Source organism: Macrobrachium nipponense, chromosome 4 (assembly GCF_015104395.2).
Source record: "Macrobrachium nipponense isolate FS-2020 chromosome 4, ASM1510439v2, whole genome shotgun sequence".
Classification (NCBI taxonomy): Eukaryota; Metazoa; Arthropoda; class Malacostraca; order Decapoda; family Palaemonidae; genus Macrobrachium; species Macrobrachium nipponense.
This window is the reverse complement of record NC_061100.1, coordinates 58,139,780-58,167,390: the sequence shown is the minus strand read 5'-3', so window position 1 is coordinate 58,167,390 and position 27,611 is coordinate 58,139,780. Positions and strand designations below refer to the sequence as shown.

Below are 27,611 nucleotides of genomic sequence, written 5' to 3'. Positions count from 1 at the left end.
TTCAAATCACGCTGTGCAAAAAACGGTCAAAGCTAACGAGTTAATTTTTTTTCGTTGTATTGTACACTAAATTGCAATCCTTTTGATATATAATACATAGTAAAAACAATAAAAGCAACACCGGACCAAAAATATTATCACAAAATGATGTACGAATTCGTAACGCGCGGACGTAAAAAAATTTTATTTTCAAAAATTCCCCGTAATTCTAAATATTGTTCTAGAGACTTCCAATTTGTTTCAAAATTAAGACATATCATTGAATATTACGATACTGTAAGAGTTTTAGATTAGAATTGCAGATTTCGACCATTTCGGACGAGTTAAATTTGACCGAATGTCGAAATTTTTATATATATATATTTTTTTATATGCACATATTTCGGAGATGGAAAAAGCTACAACCTTCAATTATTTTTTATTGTTTTTTTCATGAATTTGCGCACATTTTGATATATGAAACTCTATAAAAAGGCTAATATGAAAAGGAGCAAATATTAGGATAGTGCGATGTAACGTTATTTCTGGAGACTTGCGGCGCGAAACGGCGCGCGGAGTGAAGGTAATATATTTTTCAAAAATTCACCATAAATCACAATATTGTTTTAGAGACTTCAAATTTGTTTCAAAATGAAGAAAAATGACGGGAATATTACTAGGCCGTAAGAGTTTTAGCTTACAATTGCGTTTTTTTGACTATTTCGGTAGAGTCAAATTTGACCCCGAACGTGTTTTTTTTCTATTTATCGTGATTTATATCGATATTTCGAGAGAAAAGCTACAACCTTCAATCATTTTTAGTTGTATTCTACATGAAATTGAGCACATTTTCATATATAAAATTTTATGTAACAGCTAATTTTAAATGGTGCAAACATTTCGACAATCGCACAAAAAAATTCTGATTTTTCGGAAGAGTTACCGCGCTGACGAACGTAAGGAAAATGTTTTTTTTTTTTTTTCATAAATTCACCATAAATCGAAATATTGTGCTAGAGACTTCCAAGTCGTTGCAAAATGAAGGTAAATGATTGAATATTACTAGAATATAAGAGTTTTAGCTTACAATTGCGTTTTTCGACCATTTCGGTAGAGTCAAAGTTGAAAGTTGAAATTTTTGCACTTAACGCATTATATAAAATATTTCGAAACTGATAAAAGCTACAACCATGGGTTGTTTTTTGTTGTATTGTGCATAATTGCGCACTTTCTATATATAAAACTTTATGTAACAGCAAATTTAAAAGGTGCAAACATTAGGACAATCGCACGAAAAATTTATCGGAAGAGTTATCGCACGAACGTGAGGAAAAAGTTTTTTTCATAAATTCACCATAAATCGAAATATTGTGCTAGAGACGTCCAATTTGTTGCAAAATGAAGGCAAATGATTGAATATTACTATAATATAAGAATTGTAGCTTACAATTGCGTTTCTCGACCATTTCTGTAGAGTCAAAGTTGACCGAAGGTTGAAATTTTTGCACTTATCGTTATTTATATGAAAAAAAAAAAAAACAAAATATTTCAAAACTGATAAAAGCTACAATCATGAGTATTTTTGTTGTATTTTACACAAATTGCGCACATTTTCATATATAATACTTCATGTAAAGGATAATTTAAATGGTGCAAAAATTATGTCAAAGTGACAAAATAATTTCCGAGTGGGGTCACTGATACTTTTTAGTTGCGATAAGAAAGAAATTCGCGCTTGCGCGCCTGCGTAGCGATTGTAAACAAAACAATGCCTTGATCCGTGAACTCCCAGCATCCCCCAAGGCGCGTGATACAAAAGTTTTCGGCTGGTAGGCCTATAAGTATTTTTCCGCGAATTTTTAAAAAAACTTTTTTGAGCCGACGTATGATACGTCCAATCGGCATCGGGAGACATTTTGACTCGACGTTTAATACGTCCAACGTATGAGGGTTAATATTTCAAATAATAAAAAAAAAAAAAAAAAAAAAAAAAAAAAAAAAATAATAATAATAATAATAATCATACTATAATGGAACGTAATGTCTGTCTGTCTGTCATTCAATCATGGCCAAACGGCTGGTCAAATGGGCATGAAACTTGGCAGGGTAGGGTTATGGTGGGAACCCCTAAGATGGTTTGTAATGGGGTTTCATTCAACCTACCCCCTCCTTTGTAGGGGGTGGGGGTGAGAAGGGATTGCCCTGAAACGGAGTGTTTATGGCCATGAAACGAGGCTGGTTATTCCCGTAGACTTAGTTTACTTTATGAATTTTCAAATTTATAATTACTGTACAACTTTCCCGGAGAAAGTCGCGAATATTCAGCTCGGACACAATAGAAGATGAAAATTATTATCAATATCCGCAAGATTTTTTGAATAAAACCTTAAATCCATCGGACTCGCCAGTGGCACAAAAACTAACGTTGAAGAACGTACTGCCCGGTAATGTTGCTTCGGAATTTCGATCCTGCCAATGGACATTGCAACGGAACGAGGTACACCGTTATGGAGCTAAACTCCCCCGTCATCGAAGCAGTGATAGCAACGGGCCATCCCACCGGCAAACGTCTGTTCATCCCCCGAATTCCTCTGATGCCTTCGGACAACCAGTTTCCGTTCCAGTTATGGCGCAGGCAGTTTCCCAACAACCTGGCCTTCTCATTCACTGCAAACAAGTTGCAGGGCCAGACTTTGGATCGTGTTGGTGTGTTTCTGCCGTCAACCATGTTCACACATGGCCAACTGTATGTGGCGAAGAGCAGAGCAACTGACTCTGCCAACTTGAAATTAAGTTGTGGACAAACTGATAATATTGTGTAAAAAGAGGTTCTGTAGTAGGTATGTATAAAAATCGCCCTTATTTTAATACTGCTGAACAAATAGTACATATAAATTTTTCACTTCTGCACCCGTATTTTATCACCCATTGTAGATGGGTCAGTTTGCTAGTACTGTTAAAGAGAATGGCACAATTAAGCAAGTTGGTTTTTTATATTGTTTTTTCTATTTTTCTTACAATTTGCTTCTCAGGCTCAGCGATGTTTCTGAGTAATTGGTCAATATTCATAATGGGAATTTCTAAAAATTATCAAAATGCTGAAGGCAATCTTTTATTTTATTAAAACAGGATCTCAGATCCATGTCAAGCAGGGGTCGTCATCAGTGCCGGTATTATTCCGGCACTGATGACAACCCCTGCTTAACCTGGAGCTGAGATCCTGTTTTAATAAAATAAAAGATCACTTTCAAAATTTTTTGAATTTTTAGAAATTCTCAATATGAATATTGGCCAGTCACTCAGAAACATCGCTGAGCCTGAGAAGCGAATTGTAAGGAAAATAGAAAAAACAATATATAAAATCAAATCGCTTAATTTTGCCATTCTTTTTAACAACATTTGCCTAAAAGAGGGTCTTCCACAAAATAATAATAATTATAAAATTCGTCTGTGATAGTATTTTTCCATTTTACTTTTTAGTGAGAACAACTTTTCTCTATCTCTCTTTCACTGAGATGAGGGAATTTTTATGGTACATATATATATAAATTTTCATAATTAAATTTATTATTTGGATACTTGCGTACTGTTAAAGTTAGCTATATCTCCTGCGCCAATTAGGGGAATCGGCTTTCAAACAAAAAATCGAATGCCTGCCCAGATGACTGTCTAGTTTACCTATTCTCCACCAGGTGTGTTTCGAATGTTTTAACTCTTGTCAGAATTCTCCTTGACAGCCCACTAAGTTGTGGGGAGGCTGGGTGGGCCTACTTTAACAGTAGGTAAGTATCCAAATAATATATTTTATTATGAAAATTTATATTATTTGAGATGAATCTTACCTACTTTTAAAGTTAGCCGATTCCCACATTAGGAAGAGGATGGTGGGTAGTGCAACTAGACAAAAATCTGCTCAGCCATTCGAGCTAAAGGTTTCTCGCATGAAACAAAAGACATTCTCACCTGATCTGTAATCCTTGGAGGATCTTACTACCACCAGCAATTGGATTCCATTCAGGGAGCAAGGCTCTCATACATATGAAGCAAAGAGCAGCCTTGCTCAGAAAACCGCTTTGACTCAGCCATAATGAAACACAAGTGGTATGAGGGACCCCTGTGCCTGGGTCCAAAAGCCCTATAAAACGGCAGTCACTTAAAATAAATACCTTTACGATATAAAGTTACGCTCCTATACAAAATTTGTACCTTCACGCTCCCCAAAATATTAAAAATCGGGATTTAAACAAAAGAGCCTACAGAATTGCTCTTTTTTTCGGTTCAGGAAAGGACTACCCACTACTAGTAGTGGACTAAGGGCTTTACTGTTTTCAAACACAATTCTGTATACTTAAGGTAGTGAGCGGTTAAAAATCGAATTGTACTTCTACAGTGCTACACCAATCCTATTCTGAGCAACAAATTGACTTAACACTAAGTGAAGTTACAACTGCTGCTCACATTATGAAGGTTTACTTCAATATATTAGAAGATATGGAGCTAGCTTTCATGCACTAGCCTATTCAATACATCACAGAGTACCTCGTGTGCCTTGACAAAGATGTTATAAGTTTCTAATCACAACACAAAAGGTTAACTTTGCCTCTTCCAGGATTAACCTCCACAAACACATTCTAGGTTTTCTAAAACCTCAAAACAAAAAGTTAACTTTGCCTTCGAGCTTAACCATTGGCAAAGGCATCTACGTTTTCTAAAACCACAAAACCAAAAGTTAACTTTGATTTCAAGCTTAACCATTGGCAAAGACAGCTAGGTTTTCTAAAACCACAAAACAAAAAGTTGATTTTTGCCTCTCCCAGGCTAACCTTTGACAATGACATCTGTTTCCTAAAACCACAAAACCATGCTAGAAAACCAAAAAATATGTGGGCAGACACTCCTTGTTATTCAGTCCCCAAACATCCAAGAATATGTATCTCCAATTACTTATAGAGCTCGTACCAAAGAATTACTCTTGGACTATCATTCCCTCTATATACAATCTCCCACTAAAAAGACTTATGAGAGATTTCTGCTAAAGACAAAAGGAAGCTATAAGAGGGAGATTAAACCAGAGGAGAACAACCAAAAAAGAATCATAACTGCCCTTCACCGTCTCCACCATGTAACATACTGGTCCCAGGTATCTCCATGCAACTTAGGAGGTTGGAACTGTCCATATCCCAAAACCTGAGTTTGCACTTATCCCCAAAAGGTATAAAACAAGACTAACAATAGATAATCCCTTATCACCTTAAACTGAGCTGCATAATCAGACAGGAAGCGAAGTGTTCTCACTTCTTCCAAACCGAGTGAGTATAAGCATGAGGACATTACCCTGCAGCATAGCTAAGTAAAAGGTAACAACTCAACAAGCTAGACTGAAACTCCATCAGCATGTCTGTCAGTCTTTCCCGTCAGGAAAGAGAAAGAAAGCGAACCTCCTACTAAAGATGGTTAAAGGACTGTTACGGACTCCGAGATCTCAGAGACAATGTTATGGAGTCGAAATATCCTGGAAAAGGTCGACACAATGTTACGGCCTCTGAGAGAGTTCCGCTTCAGGTTCGATATGAAATAATAATAATAAAAAAATATATCAACACAACAGTTGAAACTGGGGATACGAATATAGAAAGAAACACTAACACAACAAAGGTTTATTTACAAGCTTACTAACAAAGGTAAATGCAGAATGGTATCTCCTATTTACATAAAAAGATAGAATCTTACACTGCATGAACTGGGGGAAACAGTGAGGTAATTCAAATACTTGCAGGACGGTTTAGTGACTCGTAGCGGTGGCTTCACTAAAGGAGGGTGGCAATTGCAGACATCCCCTTGACTCCGTATTGCAGAAACTAGTCTATTCGTAAGGCAGGAACTCTCCCCTTTTCTTCTCCGAAGTCTGCTCAACGTAGAGACAACTCGGCCGTCCACACCGGTAGACGACTAGACCAATATTCAACCAACACTCGAACAACTCTTCTTTTGATTGATACTTCGCCGGTTCCTTCATTTCTAGTCTCTCTCTGACGGTCACTGCTGCTGATCTCTCACTGATAATCTGATCTGTGGCTCTTACTAACTGGTGATCCCTCTCTTTTACTATCTCTTCCTCTTACGATCACTCTCTATACCTCCTCCTCCCTGCTGCTACTTCCTCCGTCATATTTATACGGCATCCTGGGGGCGGAGCCTACGGCGAGCGTCACAGGTTTCTAGACATTCTTAGATGAATCTAGACGAGGTATTGCATCAGAAAATTGTGGCGTTTCTCATGTAACATTGGCACGTTTTTGCGCTCCATAACATGCCCGACGATTCTAGAACAACCACGAAGACAGGCGCCTCCACAACACGGGCGCGAAAGCCTCCTTACTGCCGAGCTTCTCGAAAATGCGTTCTCCTTTCCTTTAACTTCCTTTGCTATGAAGCAATTACCATCACACGCCCCCCCAAAAGAGAAAAAAAATGAAATCAATTGATTTTATTTTTTTCTAAAGAGAAGCAAAAATTAAACAGCAGGGAAACAATACTGCATAAAGCTTTAATCCAGTCAAACACGCACACTTCCCCACTCACACACTCACTCGTGCGATAACAGAAAACGGTTATTAGGCTACTCATTCAGACATATCTCTAGAGAGGCTATCAGCTAATACATTATCCTTCTCTCTTACTTTTTCCGTTTTCTGAACTCTGATCAAAACTTATAAATACTAAAACACCTCTTGTGTTTTTCTCAAAACTAATCTCACTCAGTAACACTGTTACACAGGCGGAGGCCACGGCACGGGCGTTGTTTATAATTCTGAATCAAAATTACGTTTACTGACTTTGCTCTACTCTTACCCACATTAATTCTATGATATATATTTCCCCTCTCCTCTAACACTGAAAAAGGACCGTCAAAATTCTGAGATAAAGAGGAACCTTCTTTCTGGACTAGTACTAAAACTTTATCTCTTTCACACAAACTTCTCTCTTTTGCTTGAAGATGAGGATTTCCTTCAGTTTCCCCTTTACTTCCGTTCGGGTTTTCTTTCGCTAATTGCCAAGCGCTTCCGTTCTCCTCCACTAGATGCCAAACATCTCTTAGATTGTTTTTATAATAATCAAAATCTAGACAAAGTTCCAAACATATTTATAAATTCATTCTCTAAAGATAAGCCTACTGAAGGAATATTACACAACTGAACTCTAGGAATTACTTGAATCGGTTTCCCGGCAATTTGATATTCATGACACTTTAAAACATAATTCTTTACATCATTTTTCATTTTAGGCCAAAAGTACGCCCTACTAATACACTTGAAAGTTTTATTTACTCCTAAATGTCCTTGCTCATCGTGTGCTAACTTCAAAACTAGTTCCCGAAGTTTCCTAGGAACTACTAATTGTTCTATGATTTCCACTTGACTACCTGAGTTCGGCCGAACATAACGACACAAAACTTCGTCCTTTAAACAAATAGTTTCCTTACACACATAATCGAGATCATCATCCAGCTCACATTAAAAAATTCGGGTTAGTGTCTCATCCTCTCTCTGCAACTTGACTAGCTCATCCTTATCCAAAACGTTAGAGCCTAATTCATCACCGTAACTAGTACTAGATACTGGTACATTTATTACGTTACTCACGACAGCTACGCCTTCCGTTTGGCTATCACTGTCCACGATAGAGTTAGGTCTCTCAGCCACACTCATGCCAAGATCAACCTCGCTACCTCTATCACACTCGTTTGAATCCACGAACTCACTCACTTTCGAATCCACGAACTCACACTCGTTTGAATCCACGAACAAATTATGATCATAGTCTATGTCTGTATCTAAACCCGACCTAGTTACTACCATTTCAGGCACTGGAATATTCCTCACAACAGGATTCACATTCTTGGATAAAGCTAAGTCATTACCGACAATAATGTCAACGCCTTCAACGGGCAAACTGTCCACAACTGCAAATTTTACGTACTTCTCCTGACACTACCTGACTTTCTAAATTCAACTTCAACAAAGGACAAAGAACACAAGTGTTAGGAAATCCACCTAACATGACTTTCTCTTCCATATTGATTTCTGCCCTGTTCGGCACACACACTCTTCGAATCAGTGAGACAGCAGCCCCTGTGTCTCGAAGCAAGACTACTTCTCTCGAATCTACTCCTCCAAGAGAGGAAACTACGCCTTCCGAAAGAAATTCGCCAAAAACTTTCCTAGTTTCTCTCATCACATCATCCCTATTTGACGAAAGGTTAACTAGCAATACTGGTTTCTTACCATCCTTCCTTTCTGCTGCACAATTTCTCGCTAAATGCCCTTTCCCATTACATCGGAAACAAGTTAATTCTGAGCCACTAGATACCATTCTCCTCTTACAAACCTTAGACATATGACCAGGTTTTCCGCATGTATAACAGGAATAGTCACTTTTACTCGCATTGCTATTACTAGGACTGAAACCTTTACTGCTTTGTACTCTACCAGACGAAGGATCATTTCGTTTCTTACTAACACTCAAATTATGAGTTAGACTATATTCGTCAGCTAGCCTAGTTGCTCCTGCAAAAGATACTTCTCGCCTATCCTCTATATAAAGTTTAATCTCAGGAGATACGTTATCTTTGAAGTTTTCTAACAACACTAAGTTCTTCAAACTATCAAAATTCTCAACTTTAGCGGAAGTTAACCAATCAAAAAACAGCCTTTCTAACTTCTTACCGTATTCTACATACGTAATATTTTCATCCTTTCTCAAACTTCTAAATTTCTTACGGTACGCCTCCGGTACTAACCTATATGCGCTAAGAACAGTTTTTTTCATGACATCGTAATTATCACATTCCTCCTTAGACATGCAACTATACACAGTAAGAGCCCTACGACTCAAAACTGACTGCAAATATAAAGTCCATGTTTCTTTAGGAGAACCTACTTGTTCCATTAACTTCTCAAAACAGATGAAATATGTCGTAACATCTTCCTCATCAAACTTTGGTACTAATTTTAGCACTGCACTCATACCTAACCTATCAGTTTCGTTTTCGTTCTCGCCTGACCGAGCAATTTCCAACTCATGCATACGCTCTTTCTCTCTCTCTTCCTGCTGCATTACCAACATCTCTCTCTCTTGCTGCATTTTCATTACTTCTCTCTCTTGCTGCATCCTCATTGCTTCTCTCTCTTGCTGCATTTTCATTACTTCTCTCACATACTTTTCCCTCTCTTTCCTTTCAACATACTCACGGAGATCATTCCCCTCTAGACCTAGGAGCTTACCCGACTCAATAAACTCTTTCACCATCTCACTCATTCTGATTCTTTCTATATTCTCCCTGTTTCAAACTGTTAAAGTGTTGTTGATAGCCTAGGCAAGGTCGCCACAAATGTTACGGACTCCGAGATCTCAGAGACAATGTTACGGTGTCGAAATATCCTGGAAAGGGTCGACACAATGTTACGGCCTCTGAGAGAGGTCCGCTTCAGGTTCGATATGAAATAATAATAATAAAAAAATATATCAACACAACAGTTGAAACTGGGGATACGAATATAGAAAGAAACACTAACACAACAAAGGTTTATTTACAAGCTTACTAACAAAGGTAAATACAGAATGGTATCTCCTATTTACATAAAAAGATAGAATCTTACACTGCATGAACTGGGGGAAACAGTGAGGTAATTCAAATACTTGCAGGACGGTTTAGTGACTTGTAGCGGTGGCTTCACTAAAGGAGGGTGGCAATTGCAGACGTCCCCTTGACTCCGTATTGCAGAAACTAGTCTATTTGTTAGGCAGGAATTCTCCCCTTTTCTTCTCCGAAGTCTGCTCAACGTAGAGACAACTCGGCCGTCCACACCGGAAGACGACTAGACCAATATCCAACCAACACTCAAACAACTCTTCTTTTGATTGATACTTCGTCGGTTCCTTCGTTTCTAGTCTCTCTCTGGCGGTCACTGCTGCTGATCTCTCACTGATAATCTGATCTGTGGCTCTTACTAACTGGTGATCCCTCTCTTTTACTATCTCTTCCTCTTACGATCACTCTCTATACCTCCTCCTCCCTGCTGCTACTTCCTCCGTCGTATCTATACGGCATCCTGGGGGTGGAGCCTACGGCGAGCGTCACAGGTTTCTAGACATTCTTAGATGAATCTAGACGAGGTATTGCATCAGAAAATCGTGGCATTTCTCACGTAACATTGGCACGTTTTTGCGCTCCATAACACGCCCGACGATTCTAGAGCAACCACGAAGACAGGCGCCTCCAACACAGGCGCAAATGCCTCCTTACTGCCGAACTTCTCGAAAATGCGTTCTCCTTTCCTTTAACTTCCTTTGCTATGAAGCAATTACCATCACAAGGACCAATAAGCGTTTGTACAGCAAGAGGTGGTCTTCGGTTCTCCGCGACTTTAAAAGACACAAGACGACAAGCCACAGCAGACCTAAAGGGAGATTTGTGTGTCCGAGTACGAGAAAAGTTACAAAATGCTCTCCTATTGGAGAAAGCGTTGGTTCTCCTCCAATATTTAGAGGGCGCCGACATACACTAAGACAAGCAAGACATATTCTCTATGTGGACCCTTTCCTCAACAAAATGAGGATACAGCAAAGTGTAATGTTGCAACAAACGCCAACAAGCCTGAACGAGTTCCTCCAACCATTTCAAACTCTTCTTCTGCCAGTGGGTGAAAGGAGACAGCTGCCGACAAGAGGTAAACAAGAGAGCTTAAAGGATTGCTCTTTCTCTACAACCCTTGCCAACAGAAAGCGACACTTATTGATAATGGGCCCCATAGACGTTATGATCGCTGGATCTGGTCATCTGAATCGGAAGTAAATCTCACTGTTTATGGGGTTATCGTCCGACCAAAAGTGGGTGGAGTCCGTCGGCCTCTCCGACCAACTTGCAACCTGCCATTGCCAGGTTCGTGGCATCTGATTAGTTCAGGTGGCCCAAAGCCTCTTATGTCTCAAGATTTATTTCAGTTTCAATGAGACGCTGAAGCAGAAGCAGCAACATGGCAGCTGCGTCCGCAGATAAGGAGCTCTAGGAGGAGTTTATTGAACATCGTACGAAAGCGAAATTAGGCTTATGATAAATAATTTGGAAACTACAGAACGGATGATATATATATATATATATAGATATAAGCTAGATATATATATATATATATATAGATATATCATAATTAGATATATCTATAATATTAGTATATAGATATAATCTATATATATATATATATATATATATATATATATATAATATATATATTATATATATATATATAATTTATATATATATTATATATATATATACTAGAATATATATATAATATATATATATATATATATACTATATATATATATTATATATATATAGATATCTATATATATAGATATCTATCTATATATATATATATATATATATAGATATAATAATATATATATATATAGATATATATCTATATAGATATATATCTATATATATATATAATATAAATATAGATATATATATATATATATATATATCATATAATATATATATATATATATATATAGATATATATCTATATATATATATATATATATCATATATATATATATATATATATATATATATAGATATATCTATATATATTCTATATTCAATGTATAGATATAGTATATATATATATATATATATATATAAGATATAGTAGATATATATATTTCTATATGTGTATATATAAATATATATATATATATATATAGATATTTGTGTGTGTGTGTGAGATGAGTGTGCTATGTATTGGTATTTGTATATATGATATATATATATATAATATATATATAATATATATATAGTATTAATATAATATATATATAATATATATGTCGGGTGTGTGTGGGGGCTTTCTTCTGTGTTGTGTGTGTGTGTGTGTGTGTATGTATGTACGTATGCACATATATATACTATATATATATATATATATATATATATATATATATATATATATATATATATATATAAGGCAGTCCCCGGGTTACGACAGGTTCGGCTTACCACGTTCCGAGGTTAAGGTGATTTTCAATTATATCCATCAGAAATTATTTCCAGGGTTATGACGCATGTTCCAGGGTTACGACGCCTACAACGCTCATCTGTCAGAAGAAATATGACACCAAAAATGCAAAATAATCAATATTTGAAGGTTCTTTTGATCAAATGCAATAAGAATGCAGTTTATATAGTTTTGAATGCACCCAAGGCATTAAAAGTAAGGTTTTCTTAGGATTTTTGGTGATGTTCCAGCTTACGATGATTTTCGGGTTACAACACGTCTCAAGAACGGAACCCCCGTCGTAACCCGGGGACTGCCTGTATATATAAATACATATTGTTTATATTTTCCAATAAAAATCCTATAATATGTATAATAATAATACTATAACTCTAATTATAAAATTCATATTTGAGTATTTTAAATATAATAATATTTCCATTTCACTCTTATAAATACTGTAAGGACAACTCTCTCTCTCTCTCTCTCTCTCTCTCTGTTGGCTGCAAGGGTTAGAAGTACTAATGTATGTACTGTATGTACATATATACCTTTAACCCTCAAAAATGACAGTTTGGAGTTATAGGCGGGAAAGTGTTGTCCTTAGATTAAAAAATCTTGTACTGATGTTGGAAAAGACAAAAGCGAACATCCTGTGGTGTTTACTAAGGTCTAAAGTGGCGTGTTTTGGTCCAACAAGAGGTGCAGATTAACTTTAGATCGGGCGTGAAACTGTTCTAACCCAGGAGAGTACTGTGGCCAAAGGCCAATCAGAGCACATCTCGAGTGTTGTTGTCAGCCACGCTACCTAAGACTTCTTTCTCACAGACTTGAAACCATAGTACACAATCGTTTTCCATTCTCTGTTTTTGCTCTCTTTTCCTCTCTCGTTTTCTCTATTTCTCTCTATTTTTATGTTTCTCAATTTTCTTCTAATGTTTCTTTATCTTTTCTCTGATTTTCTCTCAATTTTTCATTTTTCTCTCACTTTTTCTCTTTCCCTGATTTCCTCTTCAAAATATTGGATTTTTCTCTCTTTCTCATGATCTGAATGGGGCAGGAGGGTGTCAATGATGTTTAATATAAGTGTGAATATTAATAATGTAAAGCAATATTTTGTAAAGCAATATTTTTTAAGGCTCAACAATGATACTAATATATTTTTTATTTAATAAATTCATATAAAATCAGGAATTGGGCACAGCAACATAATTTCTTTAAACAACTTTTCTTATTCCATACAATCTTTAAAAATTAATCTAAAACCATGACTTTCTGGTGAAAAAATATAGTGCGGGGGAGGTGGAGGGGGTAAATAAAAGATTCAACTGTAACCAAAAAAATGTTTAAAAATGGGGGTAAATAAAAAATTTGACCATGACAAAAAAATAAGAGTAAATTTATCAAAAACTCAATGGCATGAAAGATCAGCCTAAACATTTGGAGTATAATAATAATACACTGCTCCACCACTTTACTCAGTAGTAATAAGTAATTAACTTTGACCGCTAATTACTAAAAAATAACATCGGGCGGGTTAGACCACTTTTGCACTACACGCACAGTTACTGTCTTTGTTTGGTAGTAATTGGTAATTAATTTTGATTGTTAATTACTCAAAACTAATGTCAGCGGGTTAGACCACTTTCGCACTACACGCATTAAATGTCTTCAAAACTTACTCACCTAAATTCTGATTACTACCTAATCCAGGTTATCTTAGCTCACCTTTAATTCATAATGAACGGATAGCTTCTCAGGAGTAGTAATACTGGGTTTGTGGTGGTGGACAGATTGATCCTGTAGAGAAGCAATATTAAGAGCCATCGATTTAGAAAGAATTGGGTGGGAAAGAGGTGCCAATGCTTCTATAGCCAATAAATTCACTAATGGTAACTTTTACATTGGCTAAAATCACGAATTTGGCGTCTCACGACTTCAATTCTGCTTCTGTCTCACATGACGTCTTGTTGTAAATTTGCTCATAAATATACCAAGGGTTGCTGTTGGTTTTTGCTCTTGTCTTTTACGATAGTATATGTAATTGTAATTTTGCAAAGAAAAGTGCAAAGAAATATTAGAAAAAACATGTACAAATAAAAAATAGTGACTGAATCTTCGTTCTCGGTAAATTTACGTGCATATTTTTCAACAGATACAGTGGTCACCTGGGGTATTCGCATGGGGATGCATACCAGATCCCCCCCCCCCCCCCGAATAGCTAGAACCCACGAATAGTTGAAAACCCTATAAAAACGCTCAAAACAGCCTATTTTGTTAGTTAAGACTCAAGAAAAACCCACTAAAAATTTTAATACCCGGTCTTTTTAATAGTTTCATCACAAAAAGTGCATTTAATGATGAAATTGATAAAATAAAACAGGAATTTGTGGATATTTCTCTTAGAAAAATACTGCATACAGGTGAATTTCCTGTGAATAATGGGGGGAATGTTCCAGAGAGAAATCAGTAAATGCATGAGTCCGTGAATCCGAAGAACGCGAATACAGGGGCCCACTGTATGCTAAGAATTTGTTACTGATTTTATTTCTTATCTGTTTGATGTTGTTTGAGCTGTAATTATAATTCTACAAAATAAAATACAATTATTTATTAGAAAAAACATAAGTTGGTAAAATTTACAAGTCTTGTAAAAGAGCCCCCACAAGGGGTTGTTAATAGTCACTTTCAACTTTTTGTAGAAGGTAGGGGAAAATTAAACTGCCATTATACTACAGTCTAGCTTACTTATTCCCACTGAATCAATGAAGATTGTAGGCTACTACAGACATCACCGTTTGAAAAGATTACCTATAACCAAGCAGTGCCCGGTTATCGGTTATCATCAATTCGTTTTTATGGCGCTCGTCTTTCACCGTAAAATTGGCAATTTATGGTGCCATAACAGGCCAAGTTCCAGTTATCGGGGCCATAACATATCTAACAGAGGCACCATAAAGCACAGAGTTTCGTTGAATGGCAGTTTTCATTAAAGTAAACTTCTAAATAGAATGATAAATTCTTCAAAACAATTTGTGCTTTTACAAATATAACGATCTGAAATTGTGAAAAGCATTGATGTGTGCTCGAACACACAATTAACTCATTGCTCCACAGTCTAAACTAAATATTTTTTAACTGGAACTTAAAATTATACACTGAGCTTTCAACTTAGATGTTTCCATGATCCTCGGTAATGTAATTATGGAGTACTGGTTTCAGTACACTATACATTGACCACTAGAAAGGCAATGTCGTCTTGGTCTGCTTCTGGTCATATGTAAACAATATGATGGTGCATATGTGCATAGTCACTTCTTCTTCTTCATGGTTTTTTGATGTAGGTAAACTGGGTTCAACATATGCTGATGATTAGAGAAAGTGCCTTCTTATCCTAAGTTCATTTATACTCCATCACGTGTTATAATGTTTATCATTACGACACAACACCCAGCCATAAGACCAGCTAAAAGAGAATTCTTCAACATTAGTCTGGTCAACATGGAGCTCTGGTTAGACCATGGAAAGTGTAACTCATTGAGGACGAAACCACAACTACACTATCAAAAAAGATGTAACGAGAAGCTGGAAGGTTAGAGATAATGTATTTTGCTGCCTTAGGCAAATACAAGTCATACGAGGAATAGCATGCTAACAGGAAGATCACCTCCATACAAGACTGGTGTCAGGAAGTCTTCAGAAAAGGATACTGGAGTTAGCTAAAGCTCTTTTATCCTTTTATTCTTGAAGGCTTTAGTCACTATCTTAAGAATAATGATCAGTTCTCTTTGGTATCGGTCTTTAATCCTGTTCTGGTTCTCATATTGAGTAGGAGGGGTTCTACCTTGTCCTTACATCACTGAATGCCACGCCACTTTACTGAAATGCTCTTTAGATACACTGCACTATCAACCAATTTGGTAGTAACACTGACATTTTGACTGGAACTACCTTGGGCACAGCTTTCAGTTATGTAATCACCTCTGTGACTTCCTCCACGAGTGTTGGGTGTTCTGAGAGATTAATAAAATCATGGATCCCTCAGAGGCTTATACTCCAACTACATGACACGTGATCCTTTGTGAGGTTCAGTCTTTACAAACCAAGAATATCAATACCGTCTAACTTCACATCCTGGATGTTGTAACATATGGATTTTAGCAGAGGAAGGCTTTACAATTTTGTATAAACAAACTCCTTTTCAGAATTAATACAAATACCTCATAAAAAATACTGTACCCTACTGCAATCTGCATGTTTACTTTAAATGTAAGACATTAGTTCTTCCATATACTACATTGATAAGTCTAAGAAGCAAAAAGGAAAGAAAAAAAAAGAATATACATGTACAGTCATGAATGCACAATAAAGTTTACTTTAAATGTAAGACATTAGTTCTTCCATATACATTGATAAGTCTGAGAAGCAAAAATGGAAAGAAAAAAAAAAGAATATACATGTACAGTCATGGATGCACAATAAAGCCCAAATGTCCTTACCTTTGATTATAGGTGCAAGGCGTGCTTTTCTTTCAGCAATTTTGTGATTTAGTTCCATGACCATTCCTGACATTTCCTCTAAAGTCTGACCCTTTCGCTCATCAACTTCAGCTTTCATTGAAGATACTTTTTCCATATTTTCCTTAGTTTCTCTATAACCAGACACTCCCATTTCTGATTCCAATGCATTCTGGAAATAAATTAATGTTAGATCTTCAATTTCATTAACCTTTATCTAAATAAATTTTCAACAGTTTCTGACGTATTACTCTATTTCAATAAAACAGATAAAACTTTAAACTAATGGTCTTCCTATTTCATATATTTTAGCTGGTTTTACAAAATGCATTATTCAACTAACTAGCTGCTCTAGCATGTGAGCATCCTTTGATTTTAGTATTTCTTCTGTTCGACTTAATATTCCAAACTCAGCACGAAGTTCACTTAATTCTGCTCGTTTCATTTTGTAGACTGAACTTTTCCCTCGAAGTTTATTAACATAACGTTTAAACTCTTCGCCACGAAGTATTTGCTCACCAGTAAATTGCTTCAGCTGCTCTTGTTTTTCCTATAATATTAAATGTGTAAATTAGTTCATTCTTTAATATATGAAAAAGAATACGTAAATCAATTTTTTATTCACTTATGGTATAATTCATAACATGAATGATACAATTCTTAACAAAACATTATTGGAAACTGCTTACCTTTATGTCCTCTTGTAAATTTGATAACTCATTTCGCAACTCATTGAGACGTTCAGCAGTCTGTTCTTTCTTTCGGCTAATGATGGCTGCATTTTGTCGGAAAAAAGAGAGTTTTCCAACCTGAAAAACATTGGGCATCATTACCGAAATTTTATTTCATTAACAGTTTGCTCAGTGCTCTAGTGCTGCATTACAGTTGAGCAAACAAGCTATACTGTATACATGGTATATGACATAAATTCTGAATTACTAACAGTTTCAGAGCTGAGTTACTGACACATTGGTTTTTCTATGCAATGCTTACCTTGCTTTCAGGACTTTCGTCTTCTTCAACTTCTTTCATACGTGCCTCATTCAAATTGTTGATTTCACTTGTCAGTGAACGTATCTGTTGAGGGAAACAAAGTACGTACTGTAATAAATCACTGTACGGGTATGAAATGATTGGCTGACTTGTAGAAATGATGTAAGCCATAATTCTATCAAACAATACTGCATAACACATCACATTATTGCCAAGTGTATGAAAATAAAAGCAACCATACTACCTGCAATTAATTTTCTACAGGAATGAGTGTTTTACCAAAACAAAAGAAATCTGGTTTTTAATTTAATAATACGTACTGTTGTTTAAACACAATTAATTTAATATGTACTGTTGTTTATACAATTAAGTATAGAGCATGCTCAAGAAATGTAAAATAAAAATATTTCTTCATATAAACCAATTACTTTTACTTAACCAAGCCATACAACGTATACAATTCCCAGGCATCTTCTACCTGGAGAAGAAGCTCAGGTGGCTTAGGTAGTTCTGTACATGCACATAGGTCTCCTGTATTATTTGGGAGCTAAATAAATCATTCTTTGTGTAGTCTCATCCGGCGGCAACAGTGCCGTGAGGTCAAATGGCAAGCTCTCCTCATAAAAGTACTAATCGCTTTTCAATGAAAATTAATATTATTATTTATTATTTATTTATTTATTTTTTTTTTTACAAAACTACATTTTTTCACAAGGAATCACTACCTTTACATAGCATGCATAACAACTTAGGTTGGAGGTGTATCAAACTGCTAATTCTCTAACAAGAGAATAGGACATGAAGAGACAAGGGAGCTCCTAGCAAACATACATACAAACAAGGCTACAATATAAAACAAGGGGTCAAGATCTGGATTGGAACTATCTTAGAACTTGAGTCAAGGTTAAGAGAGCTTCCAATAACATATGCAAGCACTTTTCAACAACAACTGAAGTTCGAGACTGATCATGTCATGGATGGCTAAAGTTTGATGTTGAGAGAGAAGAATAGAAACAGAATTTCCCAATGAGTAAAAGACGCTTCAAAGAGCAGAATAGATTAGCTTTGAGGCTTCTCATAAAAATAAAGAATTATGCTTAAGGTATTGGTTTTAGCTCACATTAAACCTTGTGATTCAGAATGTGATGGATATCATATGGGATGACCTGAGCTGAAGAAAAAATTCTCCTCAATTTAGCATGGTAATCAAGCAAAGAAACTAACTACGAGAGTAATCTTTAAAATAACGACAAAATTGCACCAATGATCAAACTTGAAACAGCAAAAGTGGGGGCCATAGGATCTAGGTCTGGGAGAATACTGGCTGCTTGAGTCATTTGCAATCCATACAGGATTCATCACAACTTCTCTAAGGTCTGACAAAAAACTCACAAGCCAAAAGGTGGAAATCCAAATAGTTATCAGTACTAAATGTCAAAGACATCTGTGCTGAAGAGCCAATATACAGTATGACCCTCTCCCTCAGTTTTGGCCTCAGAAAACCAGACTTTGATGAAGGTGGCTAAAAAATTTTCGACCTAATTCTAGTCTGCCACCAGCATCATACCATGAACATGTGGCTACCACAAAGAAGACCACTGTTTCCCCCCAAGAAAAAATATGCACGTTTCATGAATAATGAGTGATTTGAACCAAAAGAACAAGTGAAACCCTTCTTAAACTTCAAAGGGAAATCAAGCACATAGAATCAAAAGTATCTCATGCAGGAAAGCTTGCCACTTGTTGTTGCTTGTCACTACTTGTGGAAGGATTAAAAAAACTGCTTTCCCTTAAGCAGGGAACCCTTAACTGCCTGAAATTAAAACACTTTAGGAAGACAAAAACTAGATGCCTGATGTTAGCAATTCTTTTTTAACTTACAGTAAGTCATTAGTTACATGGAAGATAATACATACATATATCAACTTGTCCACCTTCTTAATTAAATCTATGGTAATATCAAGGTCTCTGCATTGTGTTGACAATGTTTGCCATAAAAACAGTAAACAACAGAACATAAGTGAGAGAACCTGAGTCTCCATTAATCACGCTGAACAAAAACTTGTTCTACCTAGTCTGTTTAAGGTTTGTCAGTGCCTAACATCTTGCCATCTCAGAAAATGGATGCTACTTAGCCAGATAATTCCAAGAACTTAACATTAGACTTCAGACATTCTGAAACCTTTCTAAGTGTATATAAGATCAGTGCAAAGAACATAAACAACCAAGGCATAAATTCGGTACAGTCGACCCTCCTTATTCGCGGGGGTTGGGAACCAAAAACACCACGATTACTGAAAATCTGGGATATATTGGAACACCAACCCCCTCTGATAACGCTTATATGTAACTGCCCATTTTAAGCCAATCAGCATTGAGGAAGCTGGTACTTTACTGTGTGATTGGCTCCTTCCTGCCAATAGCTGGTGAACTGAGTACATACTTTACTCTAAAATGCTTATAACTGCTTCTTTTAATAGTTCAAACAAAAATATATTGTAAATTATCCTAAAATACTTTGATATCATTTCAATGTCGTCTTACTACTTGTGAAATCTAATCAAGTTACCCTTAAGAGAGACTTAATACACTATTGATAGTATGTACATAAAGGTAAATAAAGATTAATGCATAAAACTAGGTAATAAGAATATGCAGTAGCAGCAATCACTAAACTAAAATCAATCACAAAAAAAAGGTGAAACTCCCTCAAACAGCATCAGTGCTACACGCCAATCAGCAACTAGCAGCACCAAATCCTGCTCTGTGATTGGATCTTCTAATCCCTGCAACCAATATCATATCTGCTACCAGCCAATCAGCATTGAGGTAACATATCCTTTATTTATACGCTGCTGTGTGATTTGCTACTTCTAATTCTTCCAGCCAGAGAGAGAGAGAGAGAGAGAGAGAGAGAAAGGCTGAACTAGTTGCTTATATGGGTTAAACAACTCAAAATGTCAATAATAGAGTATATATTATGCATATCTTCTAATCAATTACTCTCCTTTTCTATCTATCACCTCCTTTGAAGAGAGAGAGAGAGAGAGAGAGAGAGAGAATGACCGTGGGAGTGAGACGCGGGAGGAGAGAGGAACAGATGAGAGAGGAGACGAGAGAGAGAGAGAGAGAGAGAGAGAGAGAGAGAGAGCACTGAATGGGCAACATCATATAATTGCCCGCAAACAGGGCAACACTTTCTACCCTTGCGGTCAGTAATGAATGTCAACACATTTGACATAACTGACAGGAACACCCTCCCCCTTGCTGGGGGAGACTAGGAAAAAGACGAGGGAAAACATGCATTTCGTTAAAATCATACTAATTCACTATATTTTCTTTAATGAATTGATAATTTCAAATAGAAATATTTGAAAATTAGTAAATTCATTTATTTATCATACAAAACAAATATACATATTACATTTGCATAAAAATTTGAGAGAGAGAGAGAGAGAGAGAGAGAGAGAGAGAGAGAGAGAGAGAGAGAGAAACAATATATGTACACTTTTAACAGTACATACGAAGCATGAGCTTAATTGGCAACTTCCCACTCCTTCAACTAATAGTGTCCTCATGGAAAGAGAGTCAAAGTAATTAGTGGATATTGCTCTATAAAGAAATCTGTGAAGTAGTGAATTTCCAGTGATTTAGTGAGGGTCCACTGAATATATTTAGGAATAATCATCTCCATTAAGTTCTCATAGATCATTTTCACCATGTTTTCCTCCAGGGTGAACTAAAGTGAATTATCCGTATTAAAAAAAATACAAGTAAGCTTTACCTTTGTCTTGACTGTTAAGACAATATAATGCCACTAATGTAAGTCTGACCTGTTCATGTTTGATGAACAAGACTAGTTGTTTTGTCCTGACTGAAAGAACACTGCCAATTTTTGTTCTTCATGCTGTCCTGAGGCTGGCTCCCACTGTCACTGCCACTGCTATAGCCAATCATCCTTCAATAAAGTCTAAGGTCCAAAATACAGCATCTTTCTGGTAACCCATCTTACCATTCTCGTTCCCTTCATGCTGAAGGCATGCTGTATACACTAGAGCTGGATGACCTGTTTATCGTCAGAAAAACTTTGAGGGTACGTGTAAATATTTGCTAATTACTCAATCCAAATGTTGACCATTTTACATATGAATGTCTCTTGGAGACGATTAGTATGGCTTAGTATCAGGATTCAAAAGCCTCATTTGTTATTTGTGGAGACTGCAATGCAAAGCACGATTGGCTTTCATATTCAAATTCCACAGATCAACATGGTTGGTCTCTTCAGTTCTGAGTATCCTGCAATTTTGTCCGGCTAAGGACCACATGCATATTTCAGGTAGTAATATATTAGACCTCATGTTCACAAATGTTCTAGCTACCTATAGGCACCTAAAACCATTGTGTCGCTGACATGGAGATATCTGTCGATCAGTATATTTCTAATGCCACCATTGGAAAACGGTTTGGCTGGGGTTGCATTATTGAAGTTCGTTAGGTGCTTAATATTTTAGATGCTATATCAGGTCCAGCTCCCAAGAAAATAAATGAAATGCAGATGGCTATTTTAGTAAGGTATGTCCCTGAAAGATAATCAAATTCAGGAAAAATGACCATCTATGAAACTTACACCAATTTTGCTGAGCTTTGCTGTGTTACAAATAGAATTTACCATATAACAGAGTACAGTCAACCTGCTGTATTCACATTTTCAAGATTCACAGACACCTATCTATAAATTATTCGCAAAAAATTCGGCAATTCGTGGGCTTTTTCGTCGAGAAATATTCACTAATTATTGTATTTTCATGACTAAATACATTTTTATGATAAAACAAGGTATTTCTAAGTATTGAGAACACGGCTGCTTTTACCTTGGAAATTTATTTTTCCTACAGTTTTAGGTCTTTTGATGAAAAAGTAGTAGTTATCTTGTGGAGGGCAACTGTTATTAACATCCTATTTCTAACCAACAATGATGGGGGGCTTTGGGAATTCAGGGTTTTGGGTGGGGGACAACACATACACAAAGCGGCAATGTTTGTGTTCTGGTAGGGGCCGAGGGATATGCCGCCTTCAGGAAGCCATATGTTCCACAGGAGGGAGTGGCTGTGGGGAGGTGGGTCACTCGAGTTGGTGGGTCTACAAGGTAAGAGTTGGTATATGGGGATTGGGGTTGATTGTTAGGTAGAGAATTGGACATAAATATCAGTATCACAAGACTACTACTACATCATCAAAAACACTAAAACATAGGAAAAATCAATTTACAAGGTAAAAACAGCTGTGTCCTCAACTATTCGACATTCATGTTAATCGTAGAAGTGACTTGGACGACGTGACCAAGTTCACGTACTTGTTCAATACCTAAGGGAAGGATCTGCTCAGGGTCGTCAAATCTCTGAGCGTAACTGCGGCTAATTATCAAATTGCTCTAGATCTGCTCGACAAGCAGTACGGGAATAAACACCAGAAACTAGTCACATTACAACGGCGGTTAGACAATATCTTTGCGCCTTTAATGAACCCTGTGGAACTAAAGAAATTCCGCTTCGAACTAACTATTTTGATAGAACAAATTAAGAGATTGATTAAGAATGATCTAGGTCAGGGTATGGTAATGAGTCTTATTAACCAAAATTTGTCTGAAGGTAAATTATATCGTAAAGTTGTAGAGCACTTACGTAAGTGTGATTATGATCTGAATGAATTATTCAGTGATTGATTTCATCATTCGTATGCTCGAGTACGATGCGCTACTTAAGGGCGGATCCCTAAATCCCGAAGAAAAACCCAAAGTAAGTGTTAATTTGAACCCGAAAGTAAAAACTTGTCCATTTTGCAACAACAACCATTCAGCCCATGAGTGTAAAAAATCACTTGATATTGCAGTGAGAAGATGCTTTAACTGTAGGACACAGAAGTGAACAGTGTCAAAGTAAAATGACATGTAAATTGTGGGGTGCTAAGCACCATAATTTGATTTGCAATAATAGACACCCCCCAAGTCATTAACTTCACCTCCTGTTGCTCCCTCTTATAATGCTACTGGTGGATCTCATGTAACTTCTCGCCCAGTGAAAACTATGAGCGCGAAAAGTAGCCAGAAAAATGCTACTACCCCTAAAGTCAAAGATAAAGAATCAAAGCCATGCATAAATGAGAAAGTAACTGTCAAAGATCCCTCGTTTGAGTTACCTTGCTCATTGTTGCCAACTGCCACCGCCACGTTACGTGTACGAGGCCAAGCCAACCACATCCGACTGTTCCTCAACACCAGGAGCCAGCACAGCTTTATATCCGCGCCTTTAACAAAAAGGTTAAATCTCCCTGTTGTTGGTAGAGAAGCATTAAATCTCGCTCCTTTTGGCTCTGCAGAAATCGAGGGAGAGTTCAATGTGGTGGCGAGTAAATTAGAAATAGGGAAGCAAGTAATCAGACAAAAGCTAGTGGTACATCATCATGTGGACGTTCCCATCCACAACGTAGGCTACTCTCAGATCCGAAAACATCTTGTTTGTAAGGGCTGTCACGTTGCCGATGAGGAAGCCCGGCACGATAAAGTGAAAGAAGTAGACGTGCTTGTAGGGGCTGATTATTTTAGCTATTTTGTCCTCAGGTCTGAATGAGTTGATGGAATCAACCTTTTTGTGACACATGGCAGAATGTCACCATTTGGGAAAGTGCCGCAGTGGGCTCTTGAAGGCACCAAGCAGAGAACCACACACACTGTGCGTGTGTAGGATAGCCACGCCGGACGTGGATGTAGATGAATGGTGGAGATTGGATCGTATCGGGATAGCTCCTTCAGAGCAGCATACGTTGTGACTATCTCTTGGATGTGCAGCAGCTCAATCAGTCGGAATCTGTTGAAGAGTCCGAATCCTTCGTGCCTTCCTGCGCTGTGGACTTTGTATTGGTTGATCCAGATCAGTCATTACTTTGTCCTATTGGTGTATTGCTGTACCTATGAAGGATCGACACCCTTCATTGAGCGTCGATGCCTTTATCCACTGCAGACTTCCAATGCAAAAGTGTCCAATACCATGTCTTTCTCCAAGTCTTACAAGATCGTGAGAGACTTCTCTGAGGTTAGATACATCCAGTGGCTGGGTACATTTCATCACTCCGAAGAATATGTCAGACCGGAAGATAGATGTCTCATCGCGACCATGTTTATATCTCTCTTCCTTCAGGTCTGCCCACAGGTCCTTAAAACCTCTTTTCCTTGGACTTGGACTGGTGGTGGATGCTCACAGGTTGTGTTTGCTTACCTGGCTCCTTCAAAAGGACAAGTTGCATCTTGCCTATGGTGTGCGGTTCTAGAGGTAAGAAGGATACGAGAGTGACTGGCCTCTCCACCTTCCCCTCCTCGTTCTGCTACTCCACTTCATTCAGGTTGAGGATAGTACTCGAACTTACACTGACTGGTTGGGCGACAGATGAAGTAAGCTTACACATTGAGCTTCCTTTCTATTTTTCTTATCAGCATCATAGAAGCAATCCCACTCCTTCCTCTAGCAAGAGGAGGAAAAGACAAGCAATAATGCACACCCTTCTCAGACCTTTGCATTAATGCCTCTGACTCTAAATATTCTTCCCAGCCCTTTTTCGGATGAGTTACTATTCCTCACTCATTTCGAAAAAGCCCAGAAGTTTGACTCTTGATCCCACAGCTCCTATACTCTGATCAAGTTGTCAGAGGCAGGGCAAATCCTCCTCACTCTCACGACCAGGAGGAATAGCCCAGGTATGCAGAACTCCAGTCAGTTCTAGAGGCTCACTCACATTCCTCCCACCAATCAGTGTCTTCCTTATGTAAAGGACCAAGGGTTTGTATATCATGTAGGATCAAATCACAATTTTTAAAAGTAAATTGTATTTTTCGTAACTATACAAACCTGAGGTCCTTTACATTAATGCCCTCCTCATGCCACCCCTCAATTTGAAACCTGGGCCAAAAGGCATAGTGGACTGTTTACTTCCGGGCAGGCGGGCCTACCAGACGGTAGTTATTGCTAGTTATTGCCTTACCACCTTGTTCAAGAATCCAACAGACGTATTCCAGCCAACACTGAAAGTAATTCCTTATGTAAAGGAAAAATACAATTTACTTTAAAAAATTATGATTTTTCCAAGGGGAATATGAGTGTGATAAAGGGGTTAAGAAAACCAAAACATACGCCAGTTAAATCTTTACTTGGACAATGGGGTAATAAGGTGTAGGGGTAGACTAGAACAAGCGCAGTTACCTGAAACAGCTAGATTTCCAATATTATTGCCAAAGAGTTGCTATGTTACTCAGTTTTGAAGAACTGACTTGTGCATTGGTGGAGCTAGAAGGAATCATTAATGATAGACCATTAAGTTACACACCCAGGGAGTTGAATCAGCTGGAAATTTTGACTGCTAACCATTTGATTCTTGGAAAAATGTTCAAGTACTTCCTAAGAGAAGTAATAAACTGGTATGAGATCTCTGGTGACCCTATCTATGGACTGAGGGAGTCCACTGAGAAAAGATTCCTGCATGTGTCCAGGTATATGACAACCTATGGACAAGATGGGAGAGGGAGTATTTGACAACCGTACGAGAGACCCATCGAGTAAGAACGATGCATAGCTCTTGGCCCAGGATAGGGGAAGCAGTCCTCATTCATGATGAGGGGCCAAGGAGCAAGTGAAAGTTGGGCCAAGTGATCAAGTAACATATGGGGTGAGACAAGGTCCCAAGAGTGGCTACTCTAAGATCGGCTCATAGCCAGCTCATGATACCCATAATTAAGTTATATCCCTTAGAACTGTAGCTGGAGATAGAAGAGGTTTATCCTGCAAAAGAGGATATTCACCCAAGCGCCCCTCTGAGCAGGACTGCTCAGATAGCTGCAAAAGCTAGGAAGGCATTGATAAAAACAGGACTGTTGTAAATATACTGTAAATATGAGTTTTTCTTGCTGGGGAGTATGTTGAAACTTCGACAAGAGAGGTTGTACTTTACTGGAAGTTGTAATGTATCTTTGCATTATATTTTCTTCATTTAACCCTCTTACGCCGAAGCGGTAAAAAAAAATTGTCTCCCGTGTGCCGGAGGTGTTTCAGAGTGAGCGCGCAAGCGGAAAAAATATTTTTTTCAAAAAATCACAGCGCACTTAGTTTTCAAGATTAAGAGTTCATTTTTGGCTCCTTCTTTTGTCATTGGCTGAAGTTTAGTATGCAACCATCAGAAATAAAAAAAATTATCATTATCATATATAAATAATGTGATATATGATAGCGCAAAAACGAAATTTCATATATAATTGTATTCAAATCGCGGTGTGCGCAAAACGGTTAAAGGTAACAAGTTACTTTTTTTCGTTGTAATGTACACTAAATTGCAATCATTTTGGTATATAACACATTGTAAAACGATAAAAGCAACACAGAGAAAATATTATCACAAAATAATGCATGAATTCGTAACGCGCGGACGTAAAAAACATTTTTTCAAAAATTCACCATAAATCTAAATATTGTCCTAGAGACTTCCAATTCCTTTCAAAATGAAGACAAATGATTGAATATTACTATACTGTAAGAGTATTAGCTTACAATTGCAGTTTTCGACCATATCTGACGAGTTAAAGTTGACCGAATGTCGAATTTTTATATATATATATTTTTTATATGCAATTATTTCGGAAATAAGAAAAGCTAAAACCTTCAAATATTTTTCGTTTTATTCTACATGAAATTGCGCACATTTTCATATATAAAACTCTATGAAATGCCTAATATGAAACGGAGCAAATATTCCGAGAATGGTACGCACGCATTTCGGAGATTTGTGGCGGAGAATCCGCGCGCGGAGGGAAGGAAAGATTTTTTTTAAATTCACCATAAATCTAAATATTTTGCTAGAGACTTCGAATTTATTTCAAGATGATGATAAATGACTGAATATTACTAGACTGTACAAGTTTTAGCTTACAATTGCGTTTTTCGACCATTTCGGTAGAGTCAAAGTTAACCAAACGTGTTTTTTTTTCTATTTATCGTGATTTATATGCAAATATTTCGAAAATGAG

The 27,611-nt window shown here is 37.1% G+C and overlaps 1 protein-coding gene across 1 annotated transcript in view; it reads right to left on the bottom strand.

Moving 5' to 3' along the window:
• Positions 1 to 27,611, bottom strand: part of LOC135210934 (intraflagellar transport protein 81 homolog) — a gene marked incomplete in the record, with an annotated part of 587,949 nt that overhangs the window by 71,494 nt on the left and 488,844 nt on the right. The window contains 4 exon segments of the mRNA XM_064243906.1: positions 16,538 to 16,727; positions 16,899 to 17,105; positions 17,245 to 17,364; positions 17,549 to 17,632. Of these exon segments, the coding sequence (XP_064099976.1) occupies positions 16,538 to 16,727; positions 16,899 to 17,105; positions 17,245 to 17,364; positions 17,549 to 17,632 (601 nt within the window).